At 39.0% G+C, this 15,907-nt stretch overlaps 1 protein-coding gene across 1 annotated transcript in view; it reads left to right on the top strand.

Annotated features, from left to right (window-relative positions):
* MYOM2 (myomesin 2) overlaps positions 1-15,907 on the top strand; it is a 77,299-nt gene that overhangs the window by 25,599 nt on the left and 35,793 nt on the right. Inside the window, exons 13-18 of the mRNA XM_061989250.1 lie at positions 722-849; positions 3,994-4,177; positions 11,111-11,285; positions 12,663-12,784; positions 13,532-13,552; positions 14,852-15,039. Coding sequence (XP_061845234.1) covers positions 722-849; positions 3,994-4,177; positions 11,111-11,285; positions 12,663-12,784; positions 13,532-13,552; positions 14,852-15,039 — 818 coding nt within the window. The remainder of the gene's footprint in view (positions 1-721; positions 850-3,993; positions 4,178-11,110; positions 11,286-12,662; positions 12,785-13,531; positions 13,553-14,851; positions 15,040-15,907) is intronic.

Below are 15,907 nucleotides of genomic sequence, written 5' to 3'. Positions count from 1 at the left end.
GGGTCCTCAAGGATGTAAGAGAAACATGTTGAGATTTAGTTATGTGAAATCCATTGGAAACTTTTGACTTTACATATTATTCTGTGAAGAATTATTGTAATTTTCTTGACTTTATGTCAGCGATTTTGTCTTAAAGTCAAGTGATTCAAATATCTTTCATAAAGAAAAGGTACATTTGTAGGAAACATACTCTTCAAATACAGAAAGCATTCAGAAAAAATAAATTATCTTTGGATGTGGCAGTTTGCTTTAAAAAAAGTCTGATTTTCATTGGGAAAAACATCACTTTTGTGATTTAGAGATTATTATTGAACTTTTTTGGTTTTTTTAATGTCAAATCCTGAGCATCTAGAGGATATATGTTCCTTACTGGCCTGAGAAGTGGCCAGTATTATATATTATATATATATATATTTTTAGGTATCAACTGAATTGCCATTTGTGACCTATTAGCAAGAAGAAATAGTGTGACAAAGGCACAAGTTTTCAGGAACTATGTTTAACTTTTACTGGAAAAGTAAATGAGTAGCTTTCAATAATGATGATTTATTTCTCCAAATATGATTGAAGTAAGCAAGTGAACTGCACAGATGATATCGTGGACCCTAATAGCTGAGCATTGCACTGAAAGGAGGGAGTCAAGAAAGATGAATTGTAGCATGAGTGCTGACCTAAGGGTTAGTCTACTATTTAACACTCATTACATTTATTACTCTTCCAGGCGATATTCAGATTCCAGGCCCTCCCACCAATGTACATGCTTCAGAAATCAGCAAAACATATGTTGTTCTCAGCTGGGATCCACCTGTTCCCCGTGGCAGGGAGCCACTGACGTATTTCATTGAGAAGGTACTGTACTGTACAGTGGCATTCGGCTGTGTTTCATTGCTGGGTGCAATTACATCCAACTCATTTTTAGAACTAAAGAATGAACAATAAAGCTAATGCTTTCTGTGGTCTTGCAGGATTTGATAATAGGATATTAGAGAAACATGGATAATCAAATGTCTTATTATATGATTTAACGAGCATTGAAATTCAAGGTCTGGGGAAAAGGATGCTCCTGTGCTATTTGCTTACTACTGTATATAATAAGAACAAGCTAGATGTGTGAGGTAGCAGTTTAATGGAAAAGAAACATCTTAAGATTTCATAATCCTACATGCAAGACTGAAAGTTTGCACTCTGCCTGTATTAAAGGGAAGTTTCTGGTAGTCTTGTGGTTATGGCAAGGAATAAACAGTGACTCGTAATTTGTTCCTCACTTTCCTTTTTGCAGATTTATGACACCCTGTGCTATACTCTGACATTTCCAATTCTTTCCCCATAAGGTTGATGGAGAAGCAAATCCTTGCCTCATGTTTAGTGCTCCCTTGTAGTCCTCGTGGCTGCCATCTCTTCACTTTGAGCAGACACAGCACTTCAATGATCACAGCAGGCGAAGTTTGTTCTTCTCCCATCTAAGCTTTGGAGGTTTAGATACATGTATCTTTGAGCCAGGTTTCTAAATTAAGTATGTTGAATAAGAGCCAGAGGTCATCTTTCCTTCTTGCTACAAAGTTTCCCCGGTAGGTAAATTGGGACTCATACCTGACCTCTAAAACTCTTACGTGACGAGCTATACTTAGTTTTTATGAATTATGCCTCTAGCACATGCACTCTCTTGATGGTTCACAAGCACTAAAACTGTCTGTAAAACTGTCACACATTCAATTTGCACCTTGAGTATTCTGACAGCTTTTTCTCAGGCGTTTACCATGCAATTTTTTTTTCTTCTCACATCTGTTCATCACATTCCTCCATAGCTCATCTTCCAAGTAGCTATTCTATTCACATCACTCCTCTTTTTGCAGCCTCTATGTTGTCTTTTCCTTCTCAGTCACATCAAAATCTCTACTTCAAAAGACCCTTGTACTCCACTTCTATATTTTTCATCATCCCTTGCTCCCTGGATGGAACACCAGTAAATGTAAAGTGAAGTCCAGTCACTAGTTAAGTTTTCCAGTAAGCTTGTCACACAGAATCACAGAATCTTAAGGGCTGGAAGAGACCTTGAAAGATTTCTCCCACTCTGCCTTTCACATTCCAAAGAAGTAATGAAAATTTCCATAGAAATAAATATCTAGTTTTCTTTCTGTGCTACAAACCAGCACATCTTCCTTGTATCTATTCCCAGCTTCATACATCTACTCTTACCTATAAATTTCAGGCTTACTGACTTAAGGGTTTTGAACCAGCTCTTAGCATGAAAATACCTTGTTTCCAGAATATGCAGAAATAGCAGAGATAAAAAGCTCAAATGCAGATTTCCATTAAGTACACACTTAGGCTTGATTAGATGAATTTCATTCAGAGTGTGAATTCGAAGATATGTGTATCTGCTTGTTTTACAGAAATGGCTTTATATATCTCAGGAAACAGTATAGAGCACTGAGAATGTACAACAAAGAAGTCTTAATTAAATGCCAAACTTGCTGAAGGAAAGTGAGAATCAGGACTAAAGGACTATTAAAAAAAAAAGGATTATGCTAATTAGTATCCAAATCTAAAATCTTTAGCTTATGAACTGGCACAGGCTGCCCAGGGAAAGTGTGAAGTCTCCTTCTCTGGAAGTTTTCTGCCTGGATGCATTCCTGTGCAATCCGATCAAGGTGAACCTGCTTTAGCAGATGGGTTAGACTACATGATCTCTAAAGGTCCCTTCCAACCCCTACCATTCTATGATTCTATAAAAACCTAGTATATATGAATATCTCAGTCTGTTCACAGGTGAATATTTGTTTTTTTGCTTTCCACAGTAATCTTTTAACTTAGAAAAGAGCAATTTCTTAATTCTAATAAAGAAGACTCAGTTCTGAAGAATCAAAAGGTATTTTTAAAGGCTTAAGAAACACAAAATGGAAACCAGTTCTCTATGTGGTATGGCAAAGTTCCCTTAAAATCATTATTTAACAGGTAAATCAATCAAACTACTGAATAAAACGTGATGTTGATTCTTTCGCCTGCGAAAATTAAATACAACAATTACCGTTTTTCACACCAGAAACTAAAATATATGGCAAAAGGATATTTATTTCATATTTTCCCTATTTTTATTTTGAAGGATATATATGTTATACTTCTTTTTTTTTTCTACTGAGAGCACTAGGTGAGTTCAGTATCTATGAAAAAGATTTTTTTGAGCTGCACCTGGCTACATTTATACTATTTATCTACAGTAGGCCTAATTCTATACAGGGCAGTTTCCAAGCACCCATGAAACACTCTTCATCCTGTAAGAGTTTCATAGTCTTTCAGACTGTGTTCCCAGACTCTCCATTCCAAAATCTTACAAACTTTTCATTTGTATGCACCTTTCTATGCTTGAAGGAAATTTTGTTTAAGCTGTGTACTAATCTTTGGTTTGGGTCAACAGTTTATCTGGGGAACGTAATGGACAGCAGACTTGTCTCAGAGTGTTGATTTGCTGTCTGCCTTCCATATGAACTTACATTGATGATTAGCTCAGCTGCTGCATTGAGAATATTCAAAAGTAATTCCTTCATTCGGTGGATGCTTATTTAAAAGAATACATAAAGATAAAGCAATGAGTAAAGTAACATCCTGCTTCCTACATTTCTGCAGAATTTGGATTAGGATTTGCTTGCTTTATACTGAATCTTTGATTGTTCAAACAAGTTTCACAGAACATGAGAGTAATTATTTTCTTCAGGCTCTAACTGAAGCCTAGCTGTATGTACAGCTGTGCATATATTGCAGTCTAGACAAGCAAGGAGATATTGAGACATTCATATCTTTTTGCAGAGTAATGGAATGCATGAGCTATGAGAATTTGCATATGTTAAAGTGAGGCATTTGAGACTGATACTTCTCTTATAGCTCTTAAATATATTCATGACAGGATGCAGTATAGCAATATGTTCATTTTTTGACAGTTCACAGAAGTGATTCACAGCTTTTTTTTTTTTCCTGCTTTTATTTTTTCTTTTGTAGTCCATGGTTGGCAGTGGAAGCTGGCAAAGAGTCAATGCACAGGTTGCAGTAAAATCTCCACGCTATGCAGTATTTGACCTTGCAGAAGGAAAATCATATGTTTTCCGAGTCTTGTCAGCAAATAAGCATGGCATCAGCGATCCATCTGAAATAACAGAACCTATTCAACCACAAGATGCTGTTGGTAAGGCATCAATTCTAAGACATTAATATTAAATACCACTGATATTTTACAAAATGGAAATAGACAACTTTAATTATAATTAGATTAATATCATTGCAATGATAGTAATTGAATCCATTTGTGTTTGGTACTGTGAAGGATTCAAAAAATAACAAGATGCTAAATTTCAGAAACATTAAAAAATTTTCCTAAGTATCACAATCTCCTTGATGAGATCAATAGCTGTTTAAAAGTTAGATAAATTTTAGTTATTCACAGTCCTCTATTAATATGACTTATCGACAAATAAGGTAATACAGGTTAATCACTAACTTAGGTAATTATATTGTCTGGCTCAGGTAATTATATGCTACCTAATTCCCTTCAGTTTCAGCTAGGTAGGGTAGCCTTTTTTAGTATTCTCAGTTGCAAATTACTGCTGTTGCAGAATTCCTGTGGCATGCAGATGAGTAGATTTCAGGGAAAGTAGAAGAAATATCTATATACTCAGTGAGGACTTTCCAAATGAAAATGAAGTGTTTTAAGAAATATCTACATGTTCAGTGGAGACTTTCCAAATGAAAATGAAGTGTTTATCTTGGGGCCACATTAAAAAATACAAGTGAAAATTTAGGGAGTGGTTATTCATCTTGTTCAAATATTTGGTTTGCTTATGCAGTTTTGCAGAGGTCACGTGTAACAGATCCATGTATTGACACCTATCACCTTGAGTACATATCTTACTACTGTACTTGCTAGAAGAAATATTTACAATACCCAACACACTATGCTTCACTAAATGTTAATAGATATAGCCTTCTTGATGTTTACTATAATTTTAAAAAACATAATCTATCACCTTTAGCTTGACTTGTCTACACTTGAAATATCTTTTGCTTTTATGTATCCTTGATTTGGTGTCTCATTAATGCATACACATTATTTAAGCCATTCAACATTCCCCAAGGTAGAGAAGAAAAATACTGTACTTATTTCACTTAGCATAGAAAATAGGCTAACCCTTAGGGGTTAACACAAGACATTGTAAATAAATCATAGCTATAGCTGAATGGAGAAAATAGAAGATGTTATTCTAAAGAAAAACTGCAGAAGTGTTTTCACAGATGAAGTTTATCACCTGAGCTAAAATACTTCAGACACATACGGCTTCTGTTAGGTCCCTGCACATAGTGCCATTTGACATTCTTGAGGGTAGCTGAGACAACTTCATGGTGATGGCTATCATTGCATGGGAATTATGGGTAACTTTTTCTCCTGAGCAGAAGCTAGAGATAGATGGGGTATTCTAGGCCATCCAAAATGACACAGTATTATGCAATTGAATCGAGTGGTAAAAGAGTAGTTTGAGATTAACATCTAAATTAAGGTGTTTCCTTGTATATGTCTACAGGTGCTCTAGGTGCCTCTGTTCCTCACTGTGGCAATTGAAGCCTGAAGGATAAGTTGGCTGATGTTGCCATAAACTACTTGATGGCACCTAGCTATGGAGTGAATACACTGCAGTGAGATGAATAATTTTCAGAACTCTACCAACTGCTAATCAGAGACTTAGTTTAATTGGTCAAACAGATATCTAGTACTTTCTCAAATGCTTTCCATTTGCTATTTCAGAGGGATATAGGTACTTAAAATCTCCTGAGCCATGTCTGGCAGCTCCATGAAAAAAGTCTTAAATGCTCTAAAATGTCCCTACGTTAATTTGTTTGGGTAACTGAATTAAGAACAGCTGAATTTGACTATAATGCCAGTTTAAAAACATGTGCTTGAGGGCATTGTCCTACATGTAGGTACCTTTTTCTCAAACTGAACCTGTTTGATCTTACAGAATTAATGCATAAAATTCAATAGTGTGTTAATATAACCTCTTTATTCTGAGATTGAAAGAGTAAATGAAAAAAATGCTGGTTTTATTTGTTTTATGGTGCTTATAGTTCTATGGAATATATTAATCTGAGGAAACTTGCCTTGGAAAGTCAAGCACTGGATGTCTCAACTTATCATGAAGACTGGGACACTGCTTTAGTTCCTTGTGTTATGAATGCTGAGCTAAACATTTCATAGTGTACAGACTATGTGTTGGTCATTGCTAAGAATATTTTTTTCCATTTAGATCTCAATGTTTCTGGGTCATGCACATTCAGTGTTTAGATCAATGTAAATGAATAGTGAACTTTCATTGCATGTAAAGTGAACTATGTGCTATGCTACATTGGGACAACTCTAGTCAGTAGACTGAAGGAAGCTTTATTCACTTCCTGCTGCTCCTCAGGTTGATCCTAGAGCTCCAGTCTGTCTCCTTTACTCTAGAAGAATGGGTGTAGAGGAACTGGAGAAGTCCACTGGATGGGTGGGGTCTAGAGGCTGGGAGCTGTGAATAGAGGTAGCTGGGCTTATTTATTTGTATGACTTACAAAAATTATGGTACTGAACAATTCTTAGCAATGTCAGATGACAAAAAAAGTAAGAGGCAAGAGCCACAAATTATATCTTAGAAAATTCAGGATGAACATAGTGTTTCAGTGAAAAATATGCAACTACAATACTGGGAGAGCTTTCACAGGGAACCTGTGAAATCTCCATGGTCAGATTTCCAAGGGTCTCTGACAGGGTCTTGACTGACAATCCATCTTAGTGTTGGTGATAGTGTCACTGTAAGTGGTAGGTTGGACTAGATGACACCCACAGAACCCTTCCAACCAATATTCTTATGCTTCTGTGAAATCCATCTAGCTAAGTTTAGCTAAACACTTAGCATTCAAACATTTGCTTAAAGTTGTCCTGAAAAGATGGCTTTTTCTGAATTGAGGTTAGGATTAATTGACTGGAAGGCAGTATTTCTTAATACTCATGATATTACACCATGACTGTTTATGTGCACTTCTTTCTAATGCAGTAGTGCTACAGGTACATAAGCCATACGTAAATCTCTTGCTTGAGAGAGACTATTTTAATGTGTATGCCTTTATCCACAGGGATATTTGAAAATATATTCACCTACAACTTATTCCTCAGAAAACCTATATAATAATCAGACAGGTAGTCAGCCTTATAGCTTACATTAAGTTTAAATAAACAAATAGGAAGAGAAATACATTTATACAATATATCTAGACTTACAGTGAAACAAATGTACTAAAATCATAGAATCATAGAATGGTAGGAGTTGGAAGGGACCTTTAGAGATCATCTACCCCAACCGCCCTGCAGAAGCAGGTTCACCTAGATCAGGTCGCGTAGGAACATGTCCAGGTGGGTCTTGAAGACCTCCAAGGAAGGAGACTCCACAACCCCTCTGGGCAGCCTGTGCCACTGCTCCGTCACCCTCACAGTGAAATAGGTTTTTTTAATATTTAAGTGGAACTTCTGTGTTCCAGCTTCATCCCATTACCCCTTGTCCTGTTGCTATCTACTATAGAGAAGAGGGATGTCCCAACCTCCTGACACCCACCCTTTAGATATTTATAAATGTTAATAAAATCTCCCCTCAGTCTCCTCTTCTCCAGACTAAACAGCCCCAGTTCCCACAGCCTTTCCTCATATGAAAGATGTTCCATTCCCCTGATCATCTTGGTGGCCCTGTGCTGGACTCTCTCCAGCACGTCCCTGTCCCTCTTGAGCTGAGGAACCCAGAACTGGACACAATACTCCAGATGAGGCCTCACCAGGACAGAGTAGAGAGGGAGACGAACCTCCCTCGACCTGCTGGCCACACTCTTCTTGCTGCATCCCAGGATGCCATTGGCCTTCTTGGCCATGAGGGCACATTGCTGGCTCATGGTTAGTTTATTATCAATCAGGACTCCCAGGTCTCTCTCTGCAGAGCTGCTCTTCAGCACTTTGACTCCCAGCCTGTACTGGTGCTTGGGGTTGTTCTTCCCCAGGTGCAGGACTCTGCACTTGTCCTTGTTGAACCTCACGAGGTTCCTCTCTGCCCAACTCTCAAGCTAGTCGAGATCCTGCTGAATGGCAGCACAGCCTCTGGGGAATCAGCCAGTCCTCACAGTTTGGTGTCATCAGCCAACTTGCTGAGAGTACACTCTGTCCCCTCATCCAGATCATTGTTGAAGATGTTGAAGAAGACTGGCCCCAGAACCGATCCCTGTGGAACTCCACTGGCCACAGGCCTCCAACTCAATTCTGTGCCATTGATCACCAACCTCTGGGATCTGTCATTCAGCCAGCTCTCGATCCACCTCACTGTCCACTCATCCAAGCCACACTGCCTGAGCTTTCTGATGAGGTTATTATGGGAGACAGTGTCAAAAGCCTTGATGAAGTCCAGGTAGATGTCATCCGCTGCTCTCCCCTCATCTAGCCAGCCGGTTATGCACTCATAGAAGGCTATCAGGTGGGTCAAACAGGATTTCCCCTTGGTGAAGCCATGTTGACTCCCCTTGATAACCATCTTATCCTTCATATGTCCAGTGATAACATTCAAGATGAGTTGTTCCATCACTTTTCCAGGGATGGAGGTGAGGCTGACCGGCCTGTAGTTTCTGGGTCATTCTTCCTGCCCTTTTTGAAGACTGGAGTGACATTGGCCTTTGTCCAGTCCTCAGTCACTTTGCCTGTCCTCATGATTGTTCAAAAATGATGGAGAGAGGCTTAGCAATCACATCAGCCAGCTTCCTCAGCACTCTAGGATGCATCCCATCAGGACCCATTGACTTATGAGCCCTAGGCTTGGCCAACAAGTCTTTAACCTCTTCCTCTTCCACCCAGGGCAAGTCCTCTGCTGTCCTGGCCATCCTGTTATCCTTGCTGGACTGGGCTTCCAGAGGGTCAACTTTGTCTGTAAAGACTGAAGCAAAGAAGGCATTCAGTACTTCAGCCTTCTCTGCATCCTCAGACACCAGGGCACCCTCAGTGTTTAGCAGCAGGCCCACATTACCCCTCACCATCCTTCTGCTGCTGATGTACTTGAAAAATGCCTTATTGCTGTCCTTAACATCCCTGGCTAAATTTAATTCTAGAATGGCTCTAGCCTTCCTAGTTGCACCCCTGCATGCCCTGGCAATGTTCCTATACTCTTCCCAAGAAGCCAGCACCTGTTTCCACCTCTCATAGATGGCTACTTTCTGCCTGAGTTGTCCCAGCAGATCCTTGCTCATCCATAGATGCCTCCTACCTCCTTTTCCTCCTTTCTTGCACATTGGGACATACTGATCCTGGGTTTGGAGGAAGTGGTGCTTGAAGATTGACCAGCTCTCCTTGGCACTTCTGTCTTCTAGAATCATATCCCATGAGATCCCTCCAAGTAGATCTTTGAAGAGCCCAAAGTCGGCTCGCCTGAAGTCCAGGGTCACGGTCCTGCTTTGTGTTCTGCCCCTTCCACACAGGATCTTGAACTCTACCATCTCATGGTCACTGCAGCTGAGATTGCCTCCAACCTTCACATCCCCAACCAGGCCCTCCTTATTTGTCAGTACCAGGTCCAGCAACACACCCCTCTTTGTTGGTTCCTCCGTCATCTGCGACAGGAAGTTGTCACCAACAATCTGTAGGAACCTCCTGGACTGCGTGTGCTTGGCTGTGTGGCTATCCCAGCAAATATCAGGGTGGTTGAAGTCCCCCATGAGGACCAGGGACTGTGATCGTGAGGCAGCTCCCAGATGTTTGTAGAAGGCCTCGTCCACATCCTCCTCCTGATCAGGTGGCCTGTAGCAAACTCCTACAACAATATCACCTGCCTTGACCTGCACGTTAATTTTTACTGATGAGCACTCTACCCTCTCCTCATCCCCACCCAGGCACAGTTCAGTACACATTAATTGCTCTCTCATAGAGAGCAACTCCACCTCCATGCCTTGTCAGTCTGTCTTTCCTGAACAATACATAACCCTCCATGGCTGTGCTCCAGTCATGGCAGCTGTCCCACCACGTCTCTGTGACTGCAATGAGGTCGTAGCCCTGCATCCGCACCCACATCTCCAGTTCCTCCTGCTTACTCCCCAGGCTGCGTGCATTGGTGTAGAGGCAGTGCAGGGGCTTACTCAAACACACAGGTTTCCCTGGATGGGTTCAGTAGGTTCCTCCCTGGTTTGGCTCTTTCTCAGGGTGGTCAGCCTTCTGTATCTCAGCCCAGTGTGCAGATGAAGGGCACTTATCATTGCATTCCCTGTCCTGCCCTGTTTCCCAGCTAGAGGGGACAGCTTGTTCTGTTTTGCTTCTCCCCCCACCCCTCAAGTCCTTTAGTTTAAAGACCTCTTTATTAAATTTCTTAGCCTACTCCCAAATAATCCAGTGCCCTTAAGGGAGAGATGAATTCCACCCTGTTTTATAAGCTGTAGTCCCCAAGGAAGGATCCATTATCAAAGTACCCAAAGCCTTCCCACTGGAACCAGCCTTTCAGCCAGGAGTTCACTTCGCTGATTTTTCCATTGCAAACTCCTCCTTTATCTCTAGTGAACAGGATAGAGGAGAAAACAACCTGAGCCCCTCTACCTTTTACCTGCTTCCCCATCTGGATCCTGGAGATGTCATGCCTCATCACTCATACCTACATGGAACACAAGTAGGGGGTAGTACCCTGCATCCCTGACAAGCCGTGACACTCTCTCGGCCACATCCCTGATCTTAGCCCCAGGCAGGCAGCACACCTCTCTTGACTTTACCTGCTCCACAGATGGGTCTCTCAGTGCCCCTTAGCAGCAAGTCACCCACAACAGGCATCAGTCGCCTCTTCCTATGATGTCCATTACCTACTGCAGGTGGAGCAGCTGATAGGTTGTTTGATGGGTTTTCCCCTTTTGGAACTTGCTCGTTGAAGCCAGTGCCTCATACTTATTTGTATCATATAGCGATATTAATGTGGTAGGAGGCTTCATAGCTGTGGTGATTAAATATGACAAACTTGTACACTGTTGCAACTACCTAAGCTTAATATTTAAAAATGTATTTAATAACAGAATATGTTTTTTCTTTTTTTCTTAGTTGTCCCATCTGCACCTGGTCGGGTGGTGGCCACTAGGAATACAAAAACATCAGTTGTAGTTCAATGGGATAAACCAAAGCATGAAGAGGATTTATATGGCTACTACATCGACTATTCTGTGGTAGGATCAAATCACTGGGAACCTAGTAACCACAAACCTATTAAATATAACAGGTATTGATAATATTTTTGTATTTTGGGGAAATTTGAAAACTGTAGGATAGTTTCAAGCTAATTTAAATGCTAAACATTTCTGTTCTCATGGAAAGTGAGTGTTGAATGAATATGAACAAAAAGAGTCTGCAGACAGCCTTTTCAGACCACAAAGCAGATTCCACTCCACACCCCTGCTCCTCCTCCCCCCACTTTTTTTTTACTCCAAAGAGAAGCATCTTTTGTCTATGAAATTGAGAACTAAAATAGTTTACTGACACCAGGCAAAAGAGGAGACCATATCTGCTGTAAACATGGTGGGAAAAGTACTTCAGCTGCTGACATTACTGTGCAGGAAACCCAAGCATGCCATCCTAGAAACACGAGGGCCCCCTAACCTGCTACACCTATGGGTAGCTGCTGTTTCTATGTCCGTTGACCTGACTCTAGTTCTACCTGTATTTCTGATGATTTCTTACTTCCCCCTGAATATATCATACTTCATTATGTAGTTCTTCGTGGAACAGGCTGCCCAGGGGGGTTGTGGAGTCTCCTTCCTTGGAGGTCTTCAAGACCCTCCTGGACATGTTCCTATGCAACCTGACCTAGGTGAACCTGCTTCTGAAGGGGGGTTAGACTAGATGATCTCTAAAGGTCCCTTCCAACTCCTACCTTTCTATGATTCTATGATTCTTCAAGTAATTTTCTTTGTGACAATCATTTACTTTTATTGATATCACTCACCAAATGCAAAGTTTAGATGTGTAACGTATTTTCTAATGCACATATAAAAAGCGCATCATGTTGTTTAGTGTATTTTGTCAGTTATTAATTAATTTTGAGTGACTTCATATTCTGATGAATCCTTTGATCAAGTAGTCAAGGAATTTGATCAAAGAAATAGTAGAGAATGATTCTTGGTTGAAGGGATTGGTACTGCACAAAAATAAGAAAAAACATTAAATTTGTTGAACGTACCCTACAATATGATAGTTCTGTCTGTTCTATCCACTACAGCAACTAACTAGAAACTCAGATCAAAACTGAAAGCTACTTTTGACAGTGATTATGGAAATACAGTGAAAAATATAGTTTATTTCCAGAATAGATTAGAATTTATCAAGTCAAAGTTCAGAGGGAATACATTGTGGTTCATCTGACTCTGCCTAATAAATCAGCACTAGTTATTTAATGAATACTGTAGCTTTTGCTCCAGTGTTGCATCCAACTATTTTGTACAACATCACGTCATTATGTTTCCCTCTTGGAAATACTTTCTTTTGTGAAGCACTCATGAAGCTGAGTTTTTTGATTGTTGCTAAGAATTCACGTTACATTACAGATTGATTCCTATAAAATATATACTAATACTTGTTGCTGTTTTTTTTTTTAAACTAGATTTGTTGTTCATGGTTTGGAAACTGGAGAGCAGTACGTCTTCCGTGTGAAAGCTGCAAATGCTGTAGGGCTCAGTGAAAACTCACAGGAGTCAGAGGCTATAATAGTACAGGCAGCCCTTAGTAAGTATAAATTTGTGCAACTCATTGTTTCTTGAATTAGTTATATATTTTGAGCAGAAAGTCCCTTGGTCTCTTTCACTTTAATAGTACGTTAAGCAGCCATCAACATCCAGATGTTCTAGGGAAGAGTCATTGTTTTAAAAACCCAGTTATTTATGATGCCTGTTAGAAATATTCCATCACATTGACTATAATGACTGGATTGCTTCCTGCTCCTCAGTTGTAACAAAGACAGTGTAAATCTTGATTAAACTAGCTAAGTAGCTTCTGGGTCATTTGGAGTAGTACAAATGGGTTTAGGACAGAACCTGTTCCATTTAGAAGAGTTTCAGGAAACTTTTTTAATGTGTGGCTGAACCAAACAATAAAATCCCTTTGGCTACTCTAGATTGGACTACAATCTACCTCCTCTATTACCCTGCATACAAAATTTCAGTGTAAGAACAACCCTTTGTGCAACCTTCAGTGGAAATGAGAAATGTCAAGGGAAAGGCTGGATAAATGTTTAAAATAAAAAGTACATACATCTGGTCTACTATGGACCATTTGTCATTTCTGCAGTTTCAGTTTTATGTTGAAAAATTTCAAATCGAATACCTTTTCCCCATCTGAATGGCCTCCACCTCTTGGAGAAGATCAATAGGAACACTTGTCAGAAACAATCTTCTGAAAAGTTTATAGTTCAGAATTAGAAGATAAATTTGGATGAGATGTTACTGACACATTTACTCAATATGATTTTTTTAGGACGAAGTGTATCTCATATGGGTAGGTGGCATGGACACTTGTGCATCTCTCACTCCTAGATTATAAATGCACTTGCACCTTTTATTTCATCACTGTGTAGTTTGGAGATGAGGATTGTGTGGGGAATGTCACCAAACACAGAGCACATGGATCTAACACACACAGAATGTGGATGGATTTTATCCATTGCAGTAGCCTTAACAGGAACTTAGCAGGACTATTTACAAGTGATTTACATTAACATGGACAGAATCTCTTTGTAATATTATTTTAAAGGCACTCACAGGAATTTGCTATGGTTATTCTTATTTACTAAGAAGTGATAACAGTTGGAGAGGCCATGTTTCATGGCTTCTAATACCATACTTGAAAAAAGAACAAAAGATCACTTCTGATTAGTATCTGTTTTCACGCTGATCACTTGTACAGCTACAAGATCATGAGCCTCTGCTAACGTATTGTCTTCTGGATGAAGTAAGTCACATTCTTTCCAGTTATAATGGCAACTCAACAGATGAGCTGTAGGGGCAGGAGCTTAGCTTTTATTTACTGCAGCAGAATAGGGTCAAGAAAGAGGTATCTTTGGGAAAACTTTCATTCATGAATGACAAATACATAACAGTTCTTGCTAGAAAGTATATTTGCTGTTAGGAGGGGTGTAAAAAGCTCAGGAAAACAATTTTCTTCATCTCTAGGAAGATGCCTGAGTCATATTTCTGCTTCTGACACAAATGGGATTAAATTTATGTAGGCAAAATTCTGAAAAAATTGTTTTTTCTGCCTCAATATGGATTAGACTAGTACAAATCTAAATATTTCTTCTTCGTTACAAGGCAGTAAGCTCTCTTAGTCTGAAGTAGGCTTATAATAAGGGGATAGGAGGGGAAAATCATATATATATATATATATATATATATATATATATATAAACAGTCTATGTATATATAAACAGCTGTATGACTTAATTTTATTGAAGTTAATAACTTTTTTTTTTCTTTCTTATTGGGTGATAAGAAACTTGATCAAGTAATTTGTTTTGTAGAAGAAAAATAGCTTCTGATCCATTTCAAGAATTGTTTGTCGGGACACATGTGCGATCTCCTGAGAGGGCAGGACATTAGGCAGATGTTTAAAAAACTTCCACTTTTATATTTGGAGATAAAATTAATAATGATTATAAGCTTTATAACTACTTTGTTACCACTATGCAACTGTTAGTAGTATACTGCAGAAAACGAAAGCAATTAAAAAAGTAAATAATTTGTACTTTTCAGTGTTTTAGGCTCTGTCTTAACTCTCAGGATGTTTATTTCTTTATAGCTTGTCCTTCATATCCTCATGGTATCACACTTCTGAACTGTGATGGTCATTCAATGACGCTTGGCTGGAAAGCACCAAAGTACAGTGGCGGTTCACCAATCATTGGTTATTACATGGATAAACGGGAAGCTAACCATCAAAACTGGCATGAAGTCAATTCTTCCCTTATTACCCAGACAATTTATACGGTTAGTACTTTTTAATCCTTATCTTTCTGGAGATGATTTGTGTTATTTCTTTGCTTTTGGCTGAGTTCTACTTTCTTGCAGAGAAATTTTTTAAATACTTAGAACAACAAAACCAGGCCCTTCCATTGTGTATTTTGGAGTGCAATAAGCCTAAAAACAAGGCAGAGAATCAGTACTATTTTCTACTATGAAATTTTGAGCGTAATGAGACCATTCAGATGAGGAAATTTTTGATAAAAAAAGATGTGGAGCACATTTTTCACAAAGAACAAGATGAGTTATAAAATGCTGCATAAACTATACTCATTAATGAATAAGTATCAACAATGTAATAACATGCGGAGAAAGAATGGAAACATTTAGCAGGACAGATGATTGTGCTGTCTGTTGAACTGGAGACTTGCAAGTGAAATAGAGACAAGCTGAGAACAAATGTAACTGTCTTTGTTCTGACTCTCAAAATCTGCCTTCATCTGGAAAGAGAAAAGTATTAATAGATCTAGCATCATGCCTCATCACCTCCCTTCCAGAGTATCAGAGTAATGGTTTTAGTTTTGAAAATAAGTTAGTTCTGGTTGTGCTTATAACGTATTTGATATTTCTTAAGAAAGGAAAAATTTGATATGAACTTCCATGACAAACTGTTAGAAGATAGGACATAGCAAATAATTCATTATTCTAATGCTTGTTAAATTGAGTCGAACAATTAGATTTTATTATTAAATTCTTCTTTAAATGATATCTACAAGTCAGCAATTTTCCTTTAAACCTCAGGGCAGAATTAAGTCTTTAGCAGATATTTGACACTAAAGTAGAAAATAATGCTGCAAATGAGCTCAGGAAGAATGTTTCATGCACAAAAAGCAGA

The sequence above is a fragment of the Colius striatus genome, chromosome 2 (genome assembly GCF_028858725.1).
Source record: "Colius striatus isolate bColStr4 chromosome 2, bColStr4.1.hap1, whole genome shotgun sequence".
Lineage (NCBI taxonomy): Eukaryota > Metazoa > Chordata > Aves > Coliiformes > Coliidae > Colius > Colius striatus.
This window is presented reverse-complemented; position numbering and strand designations above follow the sequence as displayed.